The sequence below is a fragment of the Ambystoma mexicanum genome, chromosome 2p (genome assembly GCF_040938575.1).
Source record: "Ambystoma mexicanum isolate Mex_15411 chromosome 2p, UKY_AmexF1_1, whole genome shotgun sequence".
Classification (NCBI taxonomy): Eukaryota; Metazoa; Chordata; class Amphibia; order Caudata; family Ambystomatidae; genus Ambystoma; species Ambystoma mexicanum.
The window spans coordinates 546,500,652-546,520,382 of record NC_090923.1 but is presented as its reverse complement, the minus strand read 5'-3'; the positions used below and the strand labels follow the sequence as shown (position 1 = coordinate 546,520,382).

At 46.1% G+C, this 19,731-nt stretch overlaps 1 protein-coding gene across 1 annotated transcript in view; it reads left to right on the top strand.

Moving 5' to 3' along the window:
* Positions 1–362: 362 nt before the first annotated feature.
* The window catches only part of WDR82 (WD repeat domain 82), a 183,153-nt gene continuing 163,784 nt past the window's right edge, over positions 363–19,731 (top strand). The window contains exon 1 of the mRNA XM_069644000.1: positions 363–1,153. Coding sequence (XP_069500101.1) covers positions 993–1,153 — 161 coding nt within the window. The 5' untranslated portion in view covers positions 363–992. The remainder of the gene's footprint in view (positions 1,154–19,731) is intronic.

The following is a 19,731-nucleotide window of genomic DNA, read 5'->3' as shown; positions in this document are numbered from 1 at the left end:
GCGAGTCTTATTTATCACTTCCTATGCTGGCACTTCTGGTGATGCCACTTCCTTTGATATCGTGGGTGTCTAACTTCAAGTGATATCACTTCCTGTGATGTCAACAAATATGCTAATTATTACTCACTCCTATCACTCGAAAACTTCAGAGATCTCCTAAAGCAACTTTGGTAAATCGGTCTCTTTGAAAGGCCACTTTACGTTGCATATGAAATTCACACTACTTCTGTATGCGCACTTGCCTGTTTTCAGTTTCAATTAGCTGTCTCTAGAATCGTCTGTCTTCTTAGTCTGCTTTTTGTTTCTACGACTGTGGTAGTTCCGTTGCGGCCATCTTTGCTCCTGGCGCAGGTCCAGGACTTGGTCTCCTCTCCACTTCCTACAGTAATTCCTCTGGTTTTATAGCAGCAGTCACCTGGGTAAACCGGTTTATCTGCATTCCTGAGACACTAGTGTGTTTTTTGCATAGGAGGAACGAATCTCCTAGACAATGCGCCGCTTTTCACGCCTAAGATGGAGGCCGACCACCATTTTCCCGTTGTCACGTGCCCCGCCCTTCCTCTAGCCCACAATGCACTTCGTCCCGTCCCTGCTGCGGCGGCAATTGGGCGGAGACAATGAGAACGGAGTAAACCGTGACACACTGCAATTGGCGGGCTCTATAGCAAAGTCAGGCCCGATCTGGAGAAACGTGCGCTGGAGGGCGCCTTTCCATGCCACAATAGGTTTCACACCCTTTGGACCGGGGTTTTCGCGGACTGGGCGCGCGCTTCGCGGCCTCCTGTCCTGCGATTCGCGCCAGTCCTTCAGGCGTGTCCAGAATAGAGCCCCATCGCTCCGATACAATAGGGGCCCCGGAGACTGTTATTGAGTCCTGGCTCTCTGGGGCCCGGAGACTTCCCACCGTAAGCACGGTTAGCCTCCCTGGTGTTACATCTGTACCCGTCGCTGGCCTCTCCTAGGTCTCTGCACCTTTAGTCGCTGTTTCCAAGATGAAGCTGACAGATAACGTGCTGCGCAGCTTTCGTGTGGCCAAGGTTTTTCGCGAGAATTCCGACAAAATCAATTGTTTTGACTTCAGCCCAAACGGCGAAACTGTGATATCCAGCAGTGACGACGACTCCATCGTTCTTTACGACTGCCATGAGGGCAAGTGAGTACCCCAGTGCAAGCTCGTGAATCCGGACTTGTCAGTAAAAATGAACATCCTTGGGAGACGCAATTGCACCCTGTACCCGAAGCCGAACTACCGTGGCACTGACCTCTAAGCAAAATAGGCTCCAGAAAGACCGTATGTGGGAAATATACCATACTTTGACCCTCGCGGCCGACTAAATGGTTGTGTTGCTGTATATTTACAGGACCACGCTATCAGCCCAGCCTCCTATTTATGTGGCACAATTTGACGGTTCAAAAAGTGCCTTTTATATTCGAGGCCTCAATCATGAATAGTACGGTTTTTGCAGTTTTCTGAAACTTCTGGCATGCCGTATTCAAGAACATAAAACGTCGTAATACTTGTTCAGTCACTGTAGTGAAAAAATGAGGAATCCTAAATTGATATTACAATGATTAATAGGGATGGCAAGCCAGGATGGGGATGACTGGTTGCAAGGCAAAACGGCACTGCTTTTAGAAGGGGTAAAGCGATGTGACTTGTAAACCATTCCAGTTTACATTTTAACAAGCACTGCAAGCCCCGGTTTTGTCTTTCGTGTTGGCATGTTCAAGGCACTGTCATAATGTACTACTTAGCCATAAAATGGCAACAGCTGACTCATGGTGTTGGTAGATAGTCATGGTTCCTGGTAAATGCCATTCTAAAGGCCAACTGTCGAAATTGTCTTTGGAAGCAGTTAAATGACTGGTGACTAGATCTTATGCTTAATTAGCAGGGGCAGTGACATAATGGAACAAGTGCAGATATATTTTGATGGAGGGGGTCGTTTTTCCAACGCTGTTAATGCTTACTGTCGATGCATTTTGGCATCCTCCTGCACAGTATATATTGAACAAGCTCCAAAATGTAATGTAATAATAAAGCAGCTCAGCCGAGGATAGGTGATCGGCATTTTGGGTGGATGGCCTTTGTAGATGTTATAGATCACAAATGAATGGCCTTGCAGTACGTTTTCAATTGGGTGGAAACATCTTCGAAACACAGTAAACCTAAAGTTATGGTAGTATACATTTAAAAAAAGCGTTTTGTTAATTTTATTTAGAATGTGGGGGTAAATATAGTCATTGTTTTTTTTTAATTTCCTTGTCTATATTTCGGAAGATAGCTTGGACAGTGGAGTTGTCCTGGAGGCAAGACAACGGAGAGCCACACTGGTTTCGATCCCGATCCATTGCTTAGAGACTGGTCTCTGATAATGTATCGTGTTAATAAAATTCATTATTCTGTCTTAAGAAAAAGAGACCACTATTCATCAGAAGATGGAAGACAAAGCCTCACAAGTAATGGCTACTTTGAGGGTCTGACCTTTAAAGAAAAATGCCAATTGGGTTTGCTGCCCTTTCTACTTGGGTAATATTCGGGGGATCTATTACGATCAAACATTTTTGGAATAATCTTCTGAATTTAATACGGAAGGAAATTATGGGAAAGGAATAATTTGTAAAACTGCAGTGGTCTTTGGTAAGGTATATGAGGAAATTGGTGGGATGTGGATTGGGCTCTAATCTGTTTTAATCGGTGAGGATAGGGAAGATTCGGGTTTCCAAAGAACGGTTGATCTGATGGATCCGGGTAGGTGCATCCAATATTGTCTTTATTTCCATGGAAAAACCTGCTCAGAAGAGGCTTTCACTTTTCCACTTAGAACAGTAGTATAGTTTTGTTAAATGACGAAATGATGCCAAAGAAAAATTGTCCTCTTTGTCTGGAGCAGATAGAGATCTGGTGCAAGCCAAGATAAAGGCATAAACTGAGCTTTTTTTCATAGAAAAGGGCCTCATGGGTGTTTGCCAATAATTGTGTAACCACTGGTTCTGATGCACTTTCTGATGGGTACCTTTAATTTCGATCAATATGGAAGAACAAATGTTTTGGTCTTACAGAATTACTACTAAAACTACTTACCTTCTATAAGGCGCAAAAAACAAAATTGCTATAGGGGAAATTAGCCATCATGGCACTTAGATGAGTGACCGCACGTTTTTACTGTTACCCTTAAGCAAAATGATCTTGACTATCACATTATTGGGGTTTTAGGTCGATGGATACCCTATTGTATACAATCCTCCAAATTTTTATAAGATTCTTCTCTTGTGGAAATTGTGAAGCACCATTATTACTTGGTCCTTGTTTAATATCAGGTGTGAACAGTTGCGATTCATTGAAGGGACAGTAAACTTAGTTCACCTGAAAGAGGGGTGGGTTTCTACCTTGGCGTGCGTTCTCCCCAATACCAGGGATCGAAATTTCAGCAGGAGCCTGGTTTCAAGCATTAACTACTGACCACAAGCTACGACTGTGGAACCAGGAGCCAGTGCATAGAATTCTACAAACCTATCTTCCACATAAGATGAAACATATGACTTTGTCCATTATTAATGACCCCCTATGCTTTAATTGTTGTATGGATGTGTCCCAGTGCTTATTTATAGATAGTCACAAACACAGAGTTAAATTAACATGGGTGTGTGTGATCGTTATCATTTGGCCCGGGGAGCCAAAAGTAGCTCCTGGTAGTTGTCAAGCTAACGTGGCTCTTCTAGGCCACAAGAAGGAGCCAACTGGCTCCCAACTCTTCTCCGTTTCGAATCTTGCATATACATGGAATAGTATTTTATTTATTGTTGTGCATTTGTAGGTCACTTCTACATCAAGCAAAATTGTTTCAAAGCCTGTTGGTTTTGAATATTGATTCATGATATTGCTTCTGTACTTTGCATATATGTAGTATATATGCATATATGTTGTGTTGTCGTTGTATGTATTTTGTGTTCAAGGTCTGTACAAACCATACACAATGAAACAAAAAAATTGAGGTCTTGTCCGCCCGTCATCCCACGACTGCACCTGGTCCGTATCTTTTTACTAAGTATTCAATTCCTTTCATAGAAAACCAGATTTCCTCACCAGAGAGATTAAAGATTGGTCTGTGGTTTATTTAGCTGCACCCAATATGTAACGCTCCCACAAGGAACCTATCGTCTTCACTAACTTGTCAAAATCTCTGAACGGCACAGACCACGGACCAACGATGCACTGGCAAGGTCACAATACGCCGCTTCTTGGACCAGGTCAGGTGCCGTAGGACCACTATGGTGGTGTTAGGGGGGGGGGGTAGTATAAATACCAGATATAACCTTAATTTTAGGGTGCAACTGTAACTGGAGTAATTTCTCAACTGGTTCCGCTGTCAACAACCCCTAGCTTTTAGACAGGACCGACTGATGTGCAGCATTGGTGCATCCTCGCTGCAGTCCCTATAGCAGGTCTTTGCAGTCTTGTGGTAGGCCACGTGCATTTTGACCCAAATCTCCCCAACCGCGAGGGCTTGCACTTATAGCGAGTGCTGCAGGAGGTGTACAGCCAAGTTAATTATGAAGGCATGTAGGGCTGGGTGATACGGACCAAAAGTCATATCTCAATATTTTTGGCCTAGATCTCAACATACGATATATACTTCGATATTGTTTGTGGGCTAAATGTTCTGTTGTGAGATGTCACAAACACTTGTAAGACAATGATTGGTTTCCTCTTCCTGTTTGAGAATACACACAGCTGTGTAAATATAAAATGTAAAACATTGTAGTATATGAAATGTGAGTGCATAAATATCCTGATAACGAAAGTCGCATCCTATATCGATAATGAAAATGTTTCTTTATATCTCCAAAACTCTATATATCGCCCAGCCCTGAATGCATGCAATTGCAATATATCGTTTATTTATATCGTGCCTATACACAGTGTGTTTCAAAGCACTTGGGAGGGAACAAGGGAATATACAATGACATTATTACATGCCACGAACAGAAGGATGTGAAATTACTATCGTACTCGGCCTGACGATATTTTCAGATAAGGAATGGAGGGGGAGAGTGGAAAGGAAATGGAAACAGACAGGCGACTACAGTACTAGTCCTGGTGACATTTCGGATAGAGCCGGAGAAAAACAAAAGGTGAGGGAGAGGGGTGCAGAAAAGGAGGGGGGAGGGACAAAACAAGTGACTATTGTACTAGGCTTGACAACATTTCAGGTAATGCTGGGGTGGGGGGACACACAAGGTTGCTATCATACCAGGGCCGGGGACAATTCTGATAGAGTAAGGGCATAGAAGAAAGTAAGGGGAGGAGAGAACAGAGTTAGCAGTGAAGAAGCAAGAGGGGAGAGCGTATACAATTGCAGAAGTCGCTAGTAACACGTAATGTTGCAAGGAAGGATACAAGATGACGATGGGAACAGCATGATTCAGCGCCATCATGAGTACAAGATGCAAAGGAAGTTCAGCAGGAGAGTTGAGAAGGTGACACATTGAATCAACGAAGTCCATAAAAGGCAAATCCAGCATTGGCCACAAGACCGTGGTGGTGAAATCAGAATGCATCAGGACAGACTCCTGCAGAAGTAGTCTGGAGGGGGAGCAGAGTAGAAGAATCGAGAAAAACGGGCAACACCTGTGTGTGTGCGCGTGTGAAGGGGGGGTGCATAAAACATCACAGGGGGAACCAGAGGTGGTGGGGATGGCCTGTGGGGACAGAGGGAGTAAACACATGTTGGTGCATGCTTACCTGCTGCCGGAGCAGGGGTTCGGGCCCTGGGTCCTCATGGTCCAAACGAGAATTGCCAGTTTCTTTGTCTGCCCTTCGCTTCGGTCACCCAGGCGAGAGGTGCCCTTGATCTGTATTTGCCTCATAGGTTCCTACCAGGCAAGGAACAGGGCAGTGCAGGTAGCAAATTATGTCAGTTTTACTGTCAACTCATTAGGGCATCTGGTTTAATGCACTTGGGGTGACTGGCGGTTAGGTATGTGTCTAGTTTGAGATCACATAGTTTGTTGAGCACCTGGAGCAGAGACCTGTTGGGTGAAAGGGAACAAAAAAAATAATGGTTCATCTTTGAGGGCAATTTAGAACATTACAATACATGACATGGAAAAGGATTTGGTGGAAGGCCCATGGTGGAGCTGGGTGGGCTCAAGCTAGGCGAGGCACTGGGGTCCACGACTAAAAGTGGAGGATGGGTTTATGGTGGTGTTTGCCGAGTGCAGGAGCTCCATTTTGAGTTTTGGCTGTGGTAGCATGCCCACTTTGTAATAATGCAGGGTATTGGGTGCTTGTGTTAGCGATGTCTCCAACATAAAGAACTCTCTATTGCCACATTTCCCATCTTGATACCCAAATGCTTTAAAGTATCAGGATACTAGGAAAAGTCACAATTTATGCAATTGCTTGAAGGCCTGGGCGGTGAAGGAAATCACTTTTGTTCCTTTTTGATAGGAACCTGTCAAGTGTGCTGTATTGACCATAATTGGATTCGGGTTAATTTGAGGATATGGAATCAAAGGGGCCAGAACACCACAGAATAAATGGTTCTGGCATAGTTCTATGGTTTCAATTGTGTCCACAAGAGCACAGCCTTGCCATGTTGTACCCCTTGCTAGTTTAAACCTTTGGCAAACGTGCAATAACTTTAGCTGTGGTTGGTGTATACAGCAGTTTAATTGATCCAAAACGCACCCAACACCTTTTATAGTTTTCCCGGTCAGTGACACTCCTGTACGTGATCAATTGTTAAATTGGAATTGTAAATGGGAAAATAGTTCTGTGAAATATCTGGGGGTATATCTCACTAGAGATATGAAGAGGATGGTCGAGTTCAATGTTGATAAAGTCATTGAAACCCTTCGGAAGGACATTCGTAAATGGGAAAGGCTACCATTGACGGTTTGGGCTAAAGTTAATGCCATCAAGATGGTACTCTTATCTGAGGTTTTATACATTATTCAGTCTCTTCCATTAAGATTTTCTATAAAAAAAACTCTTGCTCGGATAGATAAAGTATTCCAGGAATCTTTCTGGGGTGCTAAGAAAAGGCCCAAGATAACTAGATATCTAATGATCCGGGGTATCCCATCCATGAGAATTACTTCAATGGCTTTCTTAAAGAAATTTTCTGTTTTATTTTCTCTATGAATAGTCCTGTGGTTCCGCTTTGGGCTCGAATTGAAGAAAATATATTGAGTCTTTTCCATATTAGAAGTTTATACTCTTTTGGTAGGTTGTCCAGGCAAGTGGCTAAATTGCAATCTGTGATGGTCACTAAAGATGCTATTATCTCTCTGATTACCGGTGGTGGACAAAGATTATATTTATATGAGGAAGCTTCCTTCTGGCAGAATCTGGGTTTGCAGATTAATAATCGGATGTTGTGTTGGAGAAGCTGGATTAATAAGGTCATTTTACTGTTACGAGATATCTGGTATGGTGGGGTTATGAAGTCTTTTGAAGATTTGAATGTTCTGTTTGATTTGCATCAAAAGGAACTACAGAGATATAATTTGGCTGCTTTAATGATGGAGAGGAGTCAGATGATTGATCTGCCTCGATTGCAGAGACCTAAGAGGTGTGATTTTTCTCTCTATTGTTCCTGAAGGGGTGTCTAGTTTTTGAAAACTCTTTCCGATTGAAAGTCGTTCCCTAGTATTCTGGGATACATTGAGATGTACATGTCCTGAGGAACTTGGAGAGGCTATACCTTTGAATGATTGGGGGAAAAAGTATGTGGAAGGTTCCTATTAAGGCGAAGGCTGATTTGAATTTGCGCTTTATTCACCAGAAGACTTAATGGCGTCTTTTTTGGACTCCTAATAGGATGCTTAAATTGGGACTTGGTGATACTGATAGTTGCTGGGGTTGTTTGAGAGAGAAGGGTACTATGTTAAACATGTTATGGGATTGTGAAAAGGTAGTGGGGTTTTGGAAAGAAGATTTGGATAGGGTTGATTTGGTGTGTCGGATTTGTTTTCCTAGAAACCCATTAGCGGTGATATTGAAATCTTGGAGTTGTGTGGGACATCTTGAATACCTGATGTTGTGTTGGATTAATAGTATTTCTAGTTGCTGTCAAACTGATATTACGAGTCTGGAAGACTAGGAAAAAGCCATGTGTAGATTGGTTAGTTAAATTGCAAATTCTTTCTCGTTTCGAGAAATTGAAATTGGGTAGATCACACACAAAAATTTACAATGAACAATGTTCAATGAGTTTTATGACTGATGCTCTGTCAATGTGTTTATTTTTATTTTTGTGGGTGGTGGGAGGGTAGGGCTGATTGTGGTGTTTTTGAAGTTGTATTTTTGTTAAGTGTAAAAGTGCTGTTTAGGATAATTGGTTAGTGGTGAATTGGCAATTAAGGTTTGTAGAGATTTTTTTTTCCTCACTGTATTTTCCTTGATTTAGTTATGTTATGCTCTATTTGTTCCATTTTTGATTGTCTGTTCTGAATTGTACTTATTTTTGAATAACCTAAATAAAGTTAAGAGGTTCACTCAATCAAATTGAAGGCTTCTTTGGGTGCTTAAAAAAAAAAAAACAACCACTATGTTTTTAGATGGTCTAAAATTGACTGTAGCAAATAGATGTCTTCTATTCAGTTGAGTGTACTGCAACTAACCTAGTCTGGGTGTATCATCCCGGGTATGTAAGACGATAACTATTTATTTTGGCTAATTTCTAATCTTGGACGATATGAACAATACTGATTTTGGCCTCATTCAACTATGGGAGATTGTCCCATTAGTGAGTTCTCATAAAATCACAAAATATGGGGTGCCATGTTCATCCACATCTTCCCCCTAGAAGTTGGCTGATCGCTGTCTGTCATTGTAGAAATCCGTTATTTTCCATATTGCAGTTTTAGAAGGGTTTTGTGGTACTTTAGAATGGTTTTGTGGTACTTTCAGAATAGAGTTGGTGCACCCACTCCATCTAGTTGGGATACATCTTAATTGAAATAGGTGATTTAATAGAAGTGTTTGAAAACTTTCGTTTGAGCGTGATCTGTATCTTGAGTTCAAGTAGAACAAATGTCTATTTCCCCTTTCCCTATTAAGCTAGACATGCTAGTGCCCTACACTTTGTTTCCACATACCATCCCAGGGTCTGACCACCACTGCATCAACTTTCACGTCGACACCTCACCTGAACCTGCAAGGCCCTCCATCCTTCTGCCAGCAGGGCTTTCAAGGAGCTCTAAAAAACTAATGAAAGATTCGCTCCTTCCACATCTGCTCACACCAGCTCTTCAATCCCCCTTCCCGAACGATCCCACCATCCTAGCCAGCGCATTCGGCCAAGCGATAACCACAGCGGTAGATGCCATTGCACCTCTCACCGCTAAAAAAGCGAAAAAAACCCCAAACATTCCAACATTTGGTTCACACAAGAACTTGCGGATCTCCGTACAAAGAAGAGAGCGTAGTGACCACTTGGAAAAAGCACCCCTCCGAGACAAACAAAACTGCCTTCAAGTCTACTTCCGGATACTACAAAATAGCCACTACACGGGCTAAGGCAGACTCCTAGAACACCAGGATTACAACGCCAATTCTGATACTAAGGAAATCTTCGCTATATTCAGGGAATTGGAATCCCCATCCGTACCACCCTCTACCATCACCAAAGATGAGACCTGGTGCAACCAAAGCTAGACACCCTACACTCATCCTAGCGCACCAAAAACCACCATCCGCTCTACTTGATTGCACTAAAGCTCCTCCAGCCCAATTGCCAGACGTTCACAGTCAAATACCCAAATTTGAATTCTCGAACATGACTGAACCTGAGGTCATTGCACTCATTAAATCCATTAAGCCCTCTAACTGCAAGGGAAATACCTGCCTCTCCCACATTATCAAAGACTGCGCTCCAGCCCTGGCTCCTATCATCACTGCCTTCATCAACGCCTCTTTCCAATCATCCCATGCACCGACTTCTCTAAAAAAAGCTTGGGTCAAACCTCTCCCAAAAAAAAAACCTCTCGACCCCTCCATCCCAGGGAACTACCGTCCCATCACAACCATCCCACCATCCCTTTTCTGTTAAAGATCTTGGACAAAGCAGCCTACCTGCAGGTTCAAAAGTTTATTGAAGACAACCACATCCTAGGCCTACACCAGTCGGGCTTCCGCCCTCGACATGGTACCGAGACGGCACTACTTGACCTAAAAAATCAAATAGACGACCTAAGAGATGCGGGCAAACCAGCTCTCCTCCTGCTCCTTGACCTCTCTGCGGCCTTCGATCTGGTCGAACACAACGCTATGCCACCATCTCACAAACTCAGCCCACTTCTCGGCCAAAGCATGCAACTGGATCTCCTCGTTCCTTCAAGAGAGGGTAATGAAGGTCTTCTCTGACTCCGCCAACACTACGCCTAGCTCCATCAAATGCGGAGTCCCACAGGGCTCCTGCATAGCCCCCATACTCTACAATCTCTTCACAAGGCCTCTCTTAAGGATTCTGGACTCCTTGGGCATCTCATATACAAACTATGCAGATGACACACCGGTCCTCATCCCCCTGTCAGGTGACTACACCTCAGACCTGGACACACTCAATAAGATCTATGCCACCATCCAATCATGGATGGCGGAGAACTGGCTCTGTCTAAACAGTGATGAGACCGAGCTACTGCTTGTTGGCTCCCCATCTACACTGGGCAAACTTGACGCCAAATATCAATCCTTCACCGTGGATAATATTCCCATCAGAATCTCCCAAACCATCAAAACACTGGGTGTATATCTAGAACCCAGCCTCACCATGGACAGACAGGTCAATGCCGTCGCCTCTTCCGAGCATATCACTCCAAACTCATCAATGCCATCAGGCCCTTCCTATCTCAGCAAAACTGCATCTCAATTGCCAGAGCCATCATCGGCTCCAGACTTGACTACTGCAATGTGCTGTTCATTGGAACCTCCCAAAAAAACCTCACCAAACTCCAGATTGCACAAAATAACCTCTCGCAAGGAACACATCTCAGGGATCAGGAGGCAGGTACACTGGCTCCCCATCAAGGAAAGAGTGGTCTTCAAAACCTTGGCCCTTACACATAAATGTCTGCACGATCAGGCCCCCCCTTATCTGACACAGAGGATTACCAGACAAACAATCAACAGACCGTCTAGAGTAGCCTATGCTAATCGCATCACTGTCCCGCACACGCGCAGAGTGCGGGCAGGAGGCACTAGCTTCCCCTCTATGGCGGCGACCCTATGGAATAACCTCCCAGCTCAGATTAGATCAATTGAGTCTCACACAGCCTTCCGCAAGGCCTTAAAAACCCAGCTCTTTGTATAAAAGAGCCCCTCAGTCTAGGTCACCTAGCACACGCTCTGTTATGCCTCGTGCTACCTAGGAAAGCATATGAGTAACCAACTGTAACCTTCACTGTATACCCGCTGCAACTATGTAATAGGACTGTATATCGTTTGTAACCCTGTAACTGAATCTACCCAAGTATACCATATGGGGCCGCTTATTGTAACCCTCAAGCAAGCCTTCTTTAAATCTCCATATAGCGCCTCGTTGCCTCTGGGCTGTAGTGCGCTCTACAAATACTAAAATAAATATTGTTGGGCAACAGTGGAACTAGCAGTTTATTTATGGATTCATCATTTTCCGCGATTGTTTGGGGTGTGAGGGGTGGGTGGACTGGGCAGGGGGGGCCTGGAGCCTTGTCGAACTCTGAGGGAGCCAGGCAGCCAGTCACTAAGGCAGAAAGGGGAGTTGGCAGGGGAGAGGGAAGGAAGAAGAGAAAAGAAGGGTTTGAGCTTCCGGTATTTAAGGAGATCTGGCTCAAGCCCGAGCGGGACACGGAGACCATTCCAGGGGGGTCTTCTGCAAAGGACACAGATCTAACCCCCCACTCTATGCTTAGTGAAGCGTCTGATCTTCAGAGAGCTGGAGCTAGGCGACCAAAGGGCTCTAGCAGGGAGGTATTTGGGATGAGGGAGGTGGATGTAGCTGGGTCCCAGGCCCCAGACAGCCCTGTGGATGATGCAGAGGGTCTAGAGAGATGCACACCCTGGGCTTGAGGCCAAGGATAAGACTTGCAGCCCTATTCTGGATTAGTTGAAGGGAGGTTCAAGGAAGATTGAGGAAGAGGCTGTTGCTGTAGTCCAGCCTAGAGGACCTTAGCTCTGGAGTGTTTCCGCGGGAAGGTGGGGAAAGGGAGAATGCCTCTGAGGGGCCACTGATGGGGGGGGGGGGGGGGGGCTTCTTGATAAGGTCTGCAATGTGAGGAGAGGAGGAGTCAAAGATGACACCAAGGTTTTTTTTTTACCACACAACAGGGTGAGGGAAGGGGACCCCTAGAGTGTAGCCAGAGGGAAGGCGGTAGCTGGGCTCCCAATGAGCAGGATCTCAGTCTGACTGGCATTAAGGCAGAGATCATTAGCACCACACCAAGCCTGAATAGCAGTCGTGCCAGTCGGGGATGAGAGTGGAAAAGAGGGCGTAAAGGGAAGTTTGAAGGAGAACTGCATACCACTGGAAGTGAGCCGATAAGGAGATCAGATGATCCCGGTAGATGTTGAAAAACCACGTCGAGAGGATAGAGCCTTGAAGGACACCTTGGGTGGAGAGTGTGACAACAGGGAGAAAAGGGCCCAGTTGACCCGGGGAAGTACGGTCGGAGAGGAATGAGGTCTGCCAGGCCTGTGATGCCAAGTGTCACCGAACAGATTAGTTGGGGTGGCATGATTGGCCGTGTCAAAGGCAGAGGAAAGATCAGAACAGATTTGGAGTTGATGTTTGAGAGCAAGTTTTCATGGGTGTTCAGAAGAGCAGTTGCGTGCCTCTGGCAGCTCTGAAGCCTGGTGATCGTGGAGACGGCCAACATATTCCGTGTGTTCGATTAGTTGGAAGATGGACAGCTTCTCCAGGAGATTGCCCAGGATGGGGTAATGGAGATAGGACAGTAGTTAGCCGGCTAGGAGGAGAGGATGCACAATGGAGTGCTTAAGGAGTAGTGGAAAGGAGCCACTGGCAAAGGAGTGATTAGAGATTGACTTGTCTGGCACAAGGGAGTCAATGTTGTCCTTTATAGTTCTGGAGGAGCAGGGGCGCACCTGTTTGGAGGAGACATTCATAGAGAGGACTTGTCTGGAGACCTCATCCGGTGCTATGGGCGAGGAAGAGGAGAGTAAGGGGGTAGGGGATTGAGAGCTGAGGAGGGAGGGTAGTAGAGCGGAGTCAGGACAGGATGTCCTGAGTGTTGGTCAAGAAATGAGGACAGCGAAGTACAGGGGGCCGGTGAAGGTAGGGGAGAAGTGGTGACTGCATCAGGATTGGCGAGTTCCCTGCCGATTTTAAAACAGTATGCCAGAGTTGTTAGTGCCCCCAGAGATGCAGGCTTGAAAAATGTGCCCTCTTCTTCGAGCGGTTGGAGAGCTTGTAGTGCCTTTGGAGTATCTATCCATATTTCAAAATCTTGTGTTAATCTGTAATTCCCCATATTCTTCTCTAATGTGGACAGCCTACTTTTGATATCTTAAAGCATGCCTGCATCCTTTTGAAATACAATTAGCGTACGTAGGTTTTGAATGCTTCCCTTAGCATGGAAGTAGTTGATGCTATACCTGCCAGTCCTAGTCTTTTCTCAAATGCTTCCCCTACCCCCACCCAAAATCAAACGGGTAACTCCTTTTTGTTCTTCATTGTTTTCCATTGCTGCTGATAGCACCAACAGAACTCTTACTGATTCCTATCGCCCGAGTGTTGTTCTAACATGGTGTGCTCATTGACCCAGAATTATAGCTTGATGGGGCAAAAGGATTTGTATATGAGCCCTAGAGTAATGAGTACATATTCTAATGGTTAGATGTAAATGCCCACATAACACTACCTGCGAGTCAAACTGGTAAAAATGACAAGCTGCTAGCCAGCCATGAAGTCACTGCCCCCCCCCCCCCTCCACATGCTTACAACACACAAATTCATACTCTCCGAGTCGATGGCAAGTGCCCATTTTAAGGCTTGTTAAGTGTTTTATTAGCCAGGCAGATTTTGTCATGCATTGTGAGTGCATTCTTGGGGAAGGGGCCTGTCCATCGCCCCTTGCTCCACCTGAAACAGGACTGCTCTGGTCCAACTTTTTTCTTCTGATTGTTCTTTTCTTCAACATCTTGGCTGGCTGGTGCCTGCCCTTCCATGATGGCTGTCATCTCGCGGGCCCGGAGCCATCCCCTTGAATGGGCCTTTAAACCACTCTGATTGGCTGCCTGCTGCTATCTAAGCCAACCAGCTTGACCAGGAGGTGGAAGCCGCTCTGAGTTAACAAAGGCCCGCATCTAAGGCCCCCGTCTGCTCCCTGGGCGTTCTCGGTGGCCCTCTTGCACCCCTCACCAGCCCAATGGGACTAGCCTCCCTGCACCAGAACTGTACACCTACACTTAACGACCATGGGTTAGTTGCCTCTTACTCAACCCCCCTTGACTTTCCCAATTTTGCTCTCTGACTCACTCTTTCTACCTGTTGCTGTACTGTTGGACCTTTGCTGCTAATTAGAATTTATTTTGCTGTGCCCTTGTGGCTGTACGCACCTTTGCTGCTAATTGAATTGTGCTCTGCCCTTGTGGCTGTGCTGTATTTTTATTTTTGTTGCACCTAGTGACTTTTTACCCTGTCATGCTCTACCTCTCCTTACCCCCACCACCTCCGCCCTTCTCACACTCCCTTCCCCCTCCTCCACATCACTCATGGTGCTGTTTCTATATTCTCTTATTGGTTCTCATTGACTATCCTTCTCTTCTCACCAAGTCTGGCATGAAGAAGTTCAAGAAGGATATCTTGGTCTCAAACCCTGGTCTCCCTATCGCCGACACCTACACCAGTGCATCCTCTAGACAGACCTATGTACTCCCCATATGGTCTCTGTGCTCTCTCCTTTCTCCTCTTCTCACATGAATGGTAGCACCAGGTGGGAGGCCCTCCTGGACCCATTCTACTCTATCATTAACGTCTACCTGAATGGCACCGTCCTGGTTCTAGCCCTTCAGGCCAACCTTCCCCCTCTTTGATGGACGCTTCCTGCGCCTAATCAACTTCCTTGCTTCTCCTGCTGTGCCCTCCTCTCTGGCTTCCTTGCCTCCCACCGCTGCCTCCTCCTTGGCTACCTTGCCCTCTCCTCCTTCATCCTCTGCCCCCCTCCTCGGGCTCCTTCTACACCCGCGCAGGTCGTATCTCCGATTTGTACCCCTCCCCAGAACTCTTTCAAGGCTAGCAACCATCTCCATATTGCCAATCTCAACTCTCGCTCTGCTGTCAAACACTCATTGAGTTCTGCCACCTCCTGGAAGAACTAGACCTCAGTGTCCTCGGTCTCACCAAGACCTGGTTCAAGGCCAGCTCTGTCACAAGCTTTGACACTCTCCTCCCCAATGGCTACAATATCTCTCTGCCCCCATATTCAACCGTCCTGGTGGCAGTGTAACATTGATTTTTCTGGAGTGGATTCCTTCCTCTGTGACTCCAATGCAGACCTACTCCTCCTTTTGAATGCCTTGTCTGTAGGCTTTCTCTCCCAGCCACTCTTCTCACCTTTGCTACTATCTATCAGCCCCCTGGTCCGACTACCTCCTCCTCTGAGTGGGCTGACTCTCTCCTCTTCCCTCCTGGCCTCTACCACTCAACTCCTCCTCGTTGGAGACCTCAATATCCACCTGGATGCACCCTGTCCCTCCTCTGTACTCTTGTGACCGCTGTAACTCTGCCTCCCTCCCCTCTCTGTTCTTCCCTCTGGCCCATCTCACTCTGCATGGCACACTTTGGATGTTCTCATCTCCTCTGACCTCCCCCTCACCATTCCTCTCTTGGAGCGATCTTTCTCCTCCCATCTTTCCCTCTACCCCCGCAGGCCAAGCATACTCCAACACTTCCAACACTGCCACCTATCTTCTCAGTCATCCGGCCCATGAAGAATGTGTTGGTTGAGGCTTTCGCTGCCACATTCTCTCTTCCCTCCTCCACCTGTGGCTGACATCCTGGTACAGCCCTTTCCAAGCTCCACTCTATCTCTAATACTCTCGATATTCTTGCCCCTGTCAAGAGGATTCGCTTGAGGCCCAAAGCCAAGTGCAACTCTTGGTACGACTCTGACCTAGTTACCCTTAAACGAAAGTGTAGGGAGGCTGAGAGGAAATGGCAGGCTACTTGTGCAACCTCTGACAAACTGGCCTGCCGCCTGTTCCAGGCAATACCGGCTTGGTCCTCACTAAGAGGGCCCATATCCAAGCCCGTGTCTCTGCGGCGTCTAACAACTCGGCCAAACTCTTTCAAATCTGCAAGGAGCTAGCCAATCCTTTCCCCTCCTAGGCCCTCTGCACATCCCTGGCCTCTGATTTCATCTCTAAAACCTAGGACATCCTATCCACCCTCTCCTCTCCCCCAATTCTCTCCTCTACCTACGCCCCCCCTGCAGCCACCTCTCTTCACTTTCTCTTCCTTTCCTCTGTTCTTCCCCAATGAGATTCCCAGACAGTCCCATCTATGAAAGTCCTGTCAAAAGGGGTTCTTGCCTGTACGTCCAAAATCATCAAGGACCACATTGACACCCTCGCTCCTCCCCTGGCTTACTTCTGCAACCGTTCCTTTGCCTCTGGAGCCTTCCCCTCCCCTTTTGAAGCACGCTTTTCTCAAGAAACCCACAGCCGACTCTCCCTGCCCCACTATCACCCAATCTCTATCACTCCTTTCCTGGGCAAACTCCTGGAAAAGCTGGCCATCTCCCAGCTTAATCGTCACACTGATTCTGTTGGGTGTCTCCATGACCATCAGTCTGGTTTCAGAGCAGCCAGAAGCATGGAATCTGCTCTCCTGAACATTCGGGGAGACCTTCTTTCCAACCATGACTCTAATATCCCATCTGTCCTTGTCCTACTTGATCTCTCTTCTGCCTTTGACAATCACCCATGTCATCCCGCTCAACCACCTCCGTAATAACCTGCCAACACTAGACCTTTTACACGCAAGAAATAGAGAAGCATATCCATCCGACATCTGCCAGGGATGCGAGCTGGGTCTTAAGCACTCTACCAAACATGTCTTAAATGAATGTCCGTGCATGAGGGCCGCTCGATTTAGTAGATTTGTTCATAAGCTACATTTCTTGGATTCACTCTTCCACCCCGCCCCCCCCCCCCCCACACCATGTTTTGGGAGAGGCTAGCATCTGGTAATGAGATTTTAGTAGTGTGCTGAATGAAGGCAAGTTAGGGGTTTGATCTATGAGGTATGATAAATATTGAAGTTCTATTTTTCTTGTGTTGGTTTAGGTTTTTGATTTGGCTTTAGGAGTTTGAAGATATGTTTATTTTAAATGAAAGTGATCTGTTTTAGTGTTTGTGTGTAAAAAGTTAGAATTGTTTTTGGCTATTGCATGTTAAATAAAAAAAAAAAAGAACCTGGGTATCGCTGATCAGGCCCTGGCCGACCTCCTTCGTCTCCAACCAACCCTCTCAGGTCCAACTTGGGTTCTCCATGGTTCTAACCTCTCCCTGGCTTTTCAACCAGTACCTGGAACCTCTCTCCTGCCGCATTGCTGCTCTCTGCTCTAATTTTCAGTGCTATGCAGATGACACTCGGCTTGTTTTCAGGCTCCCCTCTGCCACCTCTTCTCCCCCTCATATCTCCGACTGTCTGCGATCCAGGAGTGTTGTGCACCCTACAACCTCTGCCTTAATGCCAGTAAGATAGAGATCCTCCTCATTGGCTCACCTGCACCTTCCTTTCCTGTCACTCTCTGGCTGCCTTCCTTGGCCCCCTCCCTGCTCCCACCTGTGAGGCTAAGAACCTCAGGGTCATCTTCGACTCCACGCTTTCATCTCTGACATCTCTAAGAAGTCAAACTACCAACTCTGCCCCTCTGCTCCCCCCCCAGTAGCTCACTGTCTCTAGAGCTCTGGTTCTCTCTAGGCTGGACTATTGCAACAGCCTCTTTCTAAATCTGCCTGCAACTACTCTCTGCAGCTCATCCAGAACAGGACTGCGTGAGATGATCCATGGGCTTGAGGACAAGGACAAATCTCCAGCCATGAAATCTCTGCATTGGCTCCCAGTTGCTGCTAGGATTAAATAAAGACCCTTTGCATTGTCAAAAAGGCCTTTTGGGGCCTTGGTCCGCAATACCTTGAACTCCCCCTTTGGAAATATCTTCCTACTCAAGCCCTTCGCTCTGCCAAATCCCTCAGGGTCAGTCGCTTCTCCAAGCCGCATACCTGAACTGCGTCGTCAACCCTTGCACTTGGGTCTGTATCTGCAACCTTACAGTCTCCTCCTGCACTCTTACACCCGCTGGCTGCACTACCTGTTGTTGTTTGATCTCGTGTTAAGCATGTTTCCATTCCTCCCCTGCTCTTGCGCGTTCTCAATGTCACTGGGCCTAGTAAGATCGTTTTGTCCTCCCTTGTTACCCACCCATCCCTCGTCGCGCTCTGAAACTCTTGTGTATGGGCGTGATATAAAGAAAATATATCCTATTATATCATTAACCTCTTCTAACATGGTGCATGCCATGTATTGCACAGAGGACATTTTGCAAGTAATTTGGTACAAAATTTCCTGTGCTCAATAACCTGGGTAGCAAACGGGGACAGGATGGGCCTAGTCCGTAGAGGTGGTGGTGATGTATAGGGGTCTTGAGTGGGTGAAGTGATGGGTGCAGCATGGAGGTAACAGGTGGGAAAAAATATTTACCAACTGCCTTTTTGCAACACTACCAAAGCAATTAGATTTAAAATCACGATTCACATCAGACCGTTGGTAAAGGCATCACAAACCGCATTGAGATCCAATACAAATGGTTTTTGCAGGGTGCAAAATGTGCACATGCCGCAAGATTGGCTACTGATATTTGGCTCTTTGCGAGTACGAAATTATGTTGTGTGTGTATATATAGAATCAAGGTGGCGAGTGACTTTGTATGGCTCTCTAGTAGCTTGTAACTTGAATGTTTGCACCCTGGTTTTTGTATCTAGATCTGGTGTAAAGAATTACCATTAAGAGCAATGCTTGGTCACTCACCCACTCGGTTCTCTATATTCACACAACACACCATTTATTACTCACCAATAGTCTATTGTTGCTAGCCAATAGCAATTGGTGACTGCACACTTTGAGGCCTGATCTAGATGTTAATTTTATTTGCTTAATTTGTAGTCCCAATCTGGATCACGCTTACCAACTGTATTCAAAACATGCACATCCTGTTCTCTGGGTCTGTAATTGTTTTCCTATGCGTGCAACAATGACAAATGTATATAGGCAACACCTCGTGCATAGCTGCAGCATGAGGCACTATATCTGTTTGACCCACAAGACATGTCTCTCTTACCTGGGGTAATATGTTTAGCGTATATAAGCCAACATCCCTTGTCTCTGCTTAGGTTAACACAACACATTTTGTGCTATTTTGTTACTTTATTTTTATTGCCATTTTGTAAAATGAAACAATTACACATCTGCCTTCACAACCAACCCAATCTTAAATCCCACCCCCAACTCCCCACATAGCCATTGGTTGTTCATAAGGGCCTAAATATAGCCCAAAATGATCAGAAAGAATTTGGTTCCATTTTGTGTCCTTGCCTATCACGGCTAAAGAACCAAACTACCCCTTCCCCTCAGAGTACCGATCCCTCCAATTAGCCCTGCCGCTTGGGCTCGTAAACGTATACCATCTTGGATGCATTAGGTTTCAGCTCATCTATAT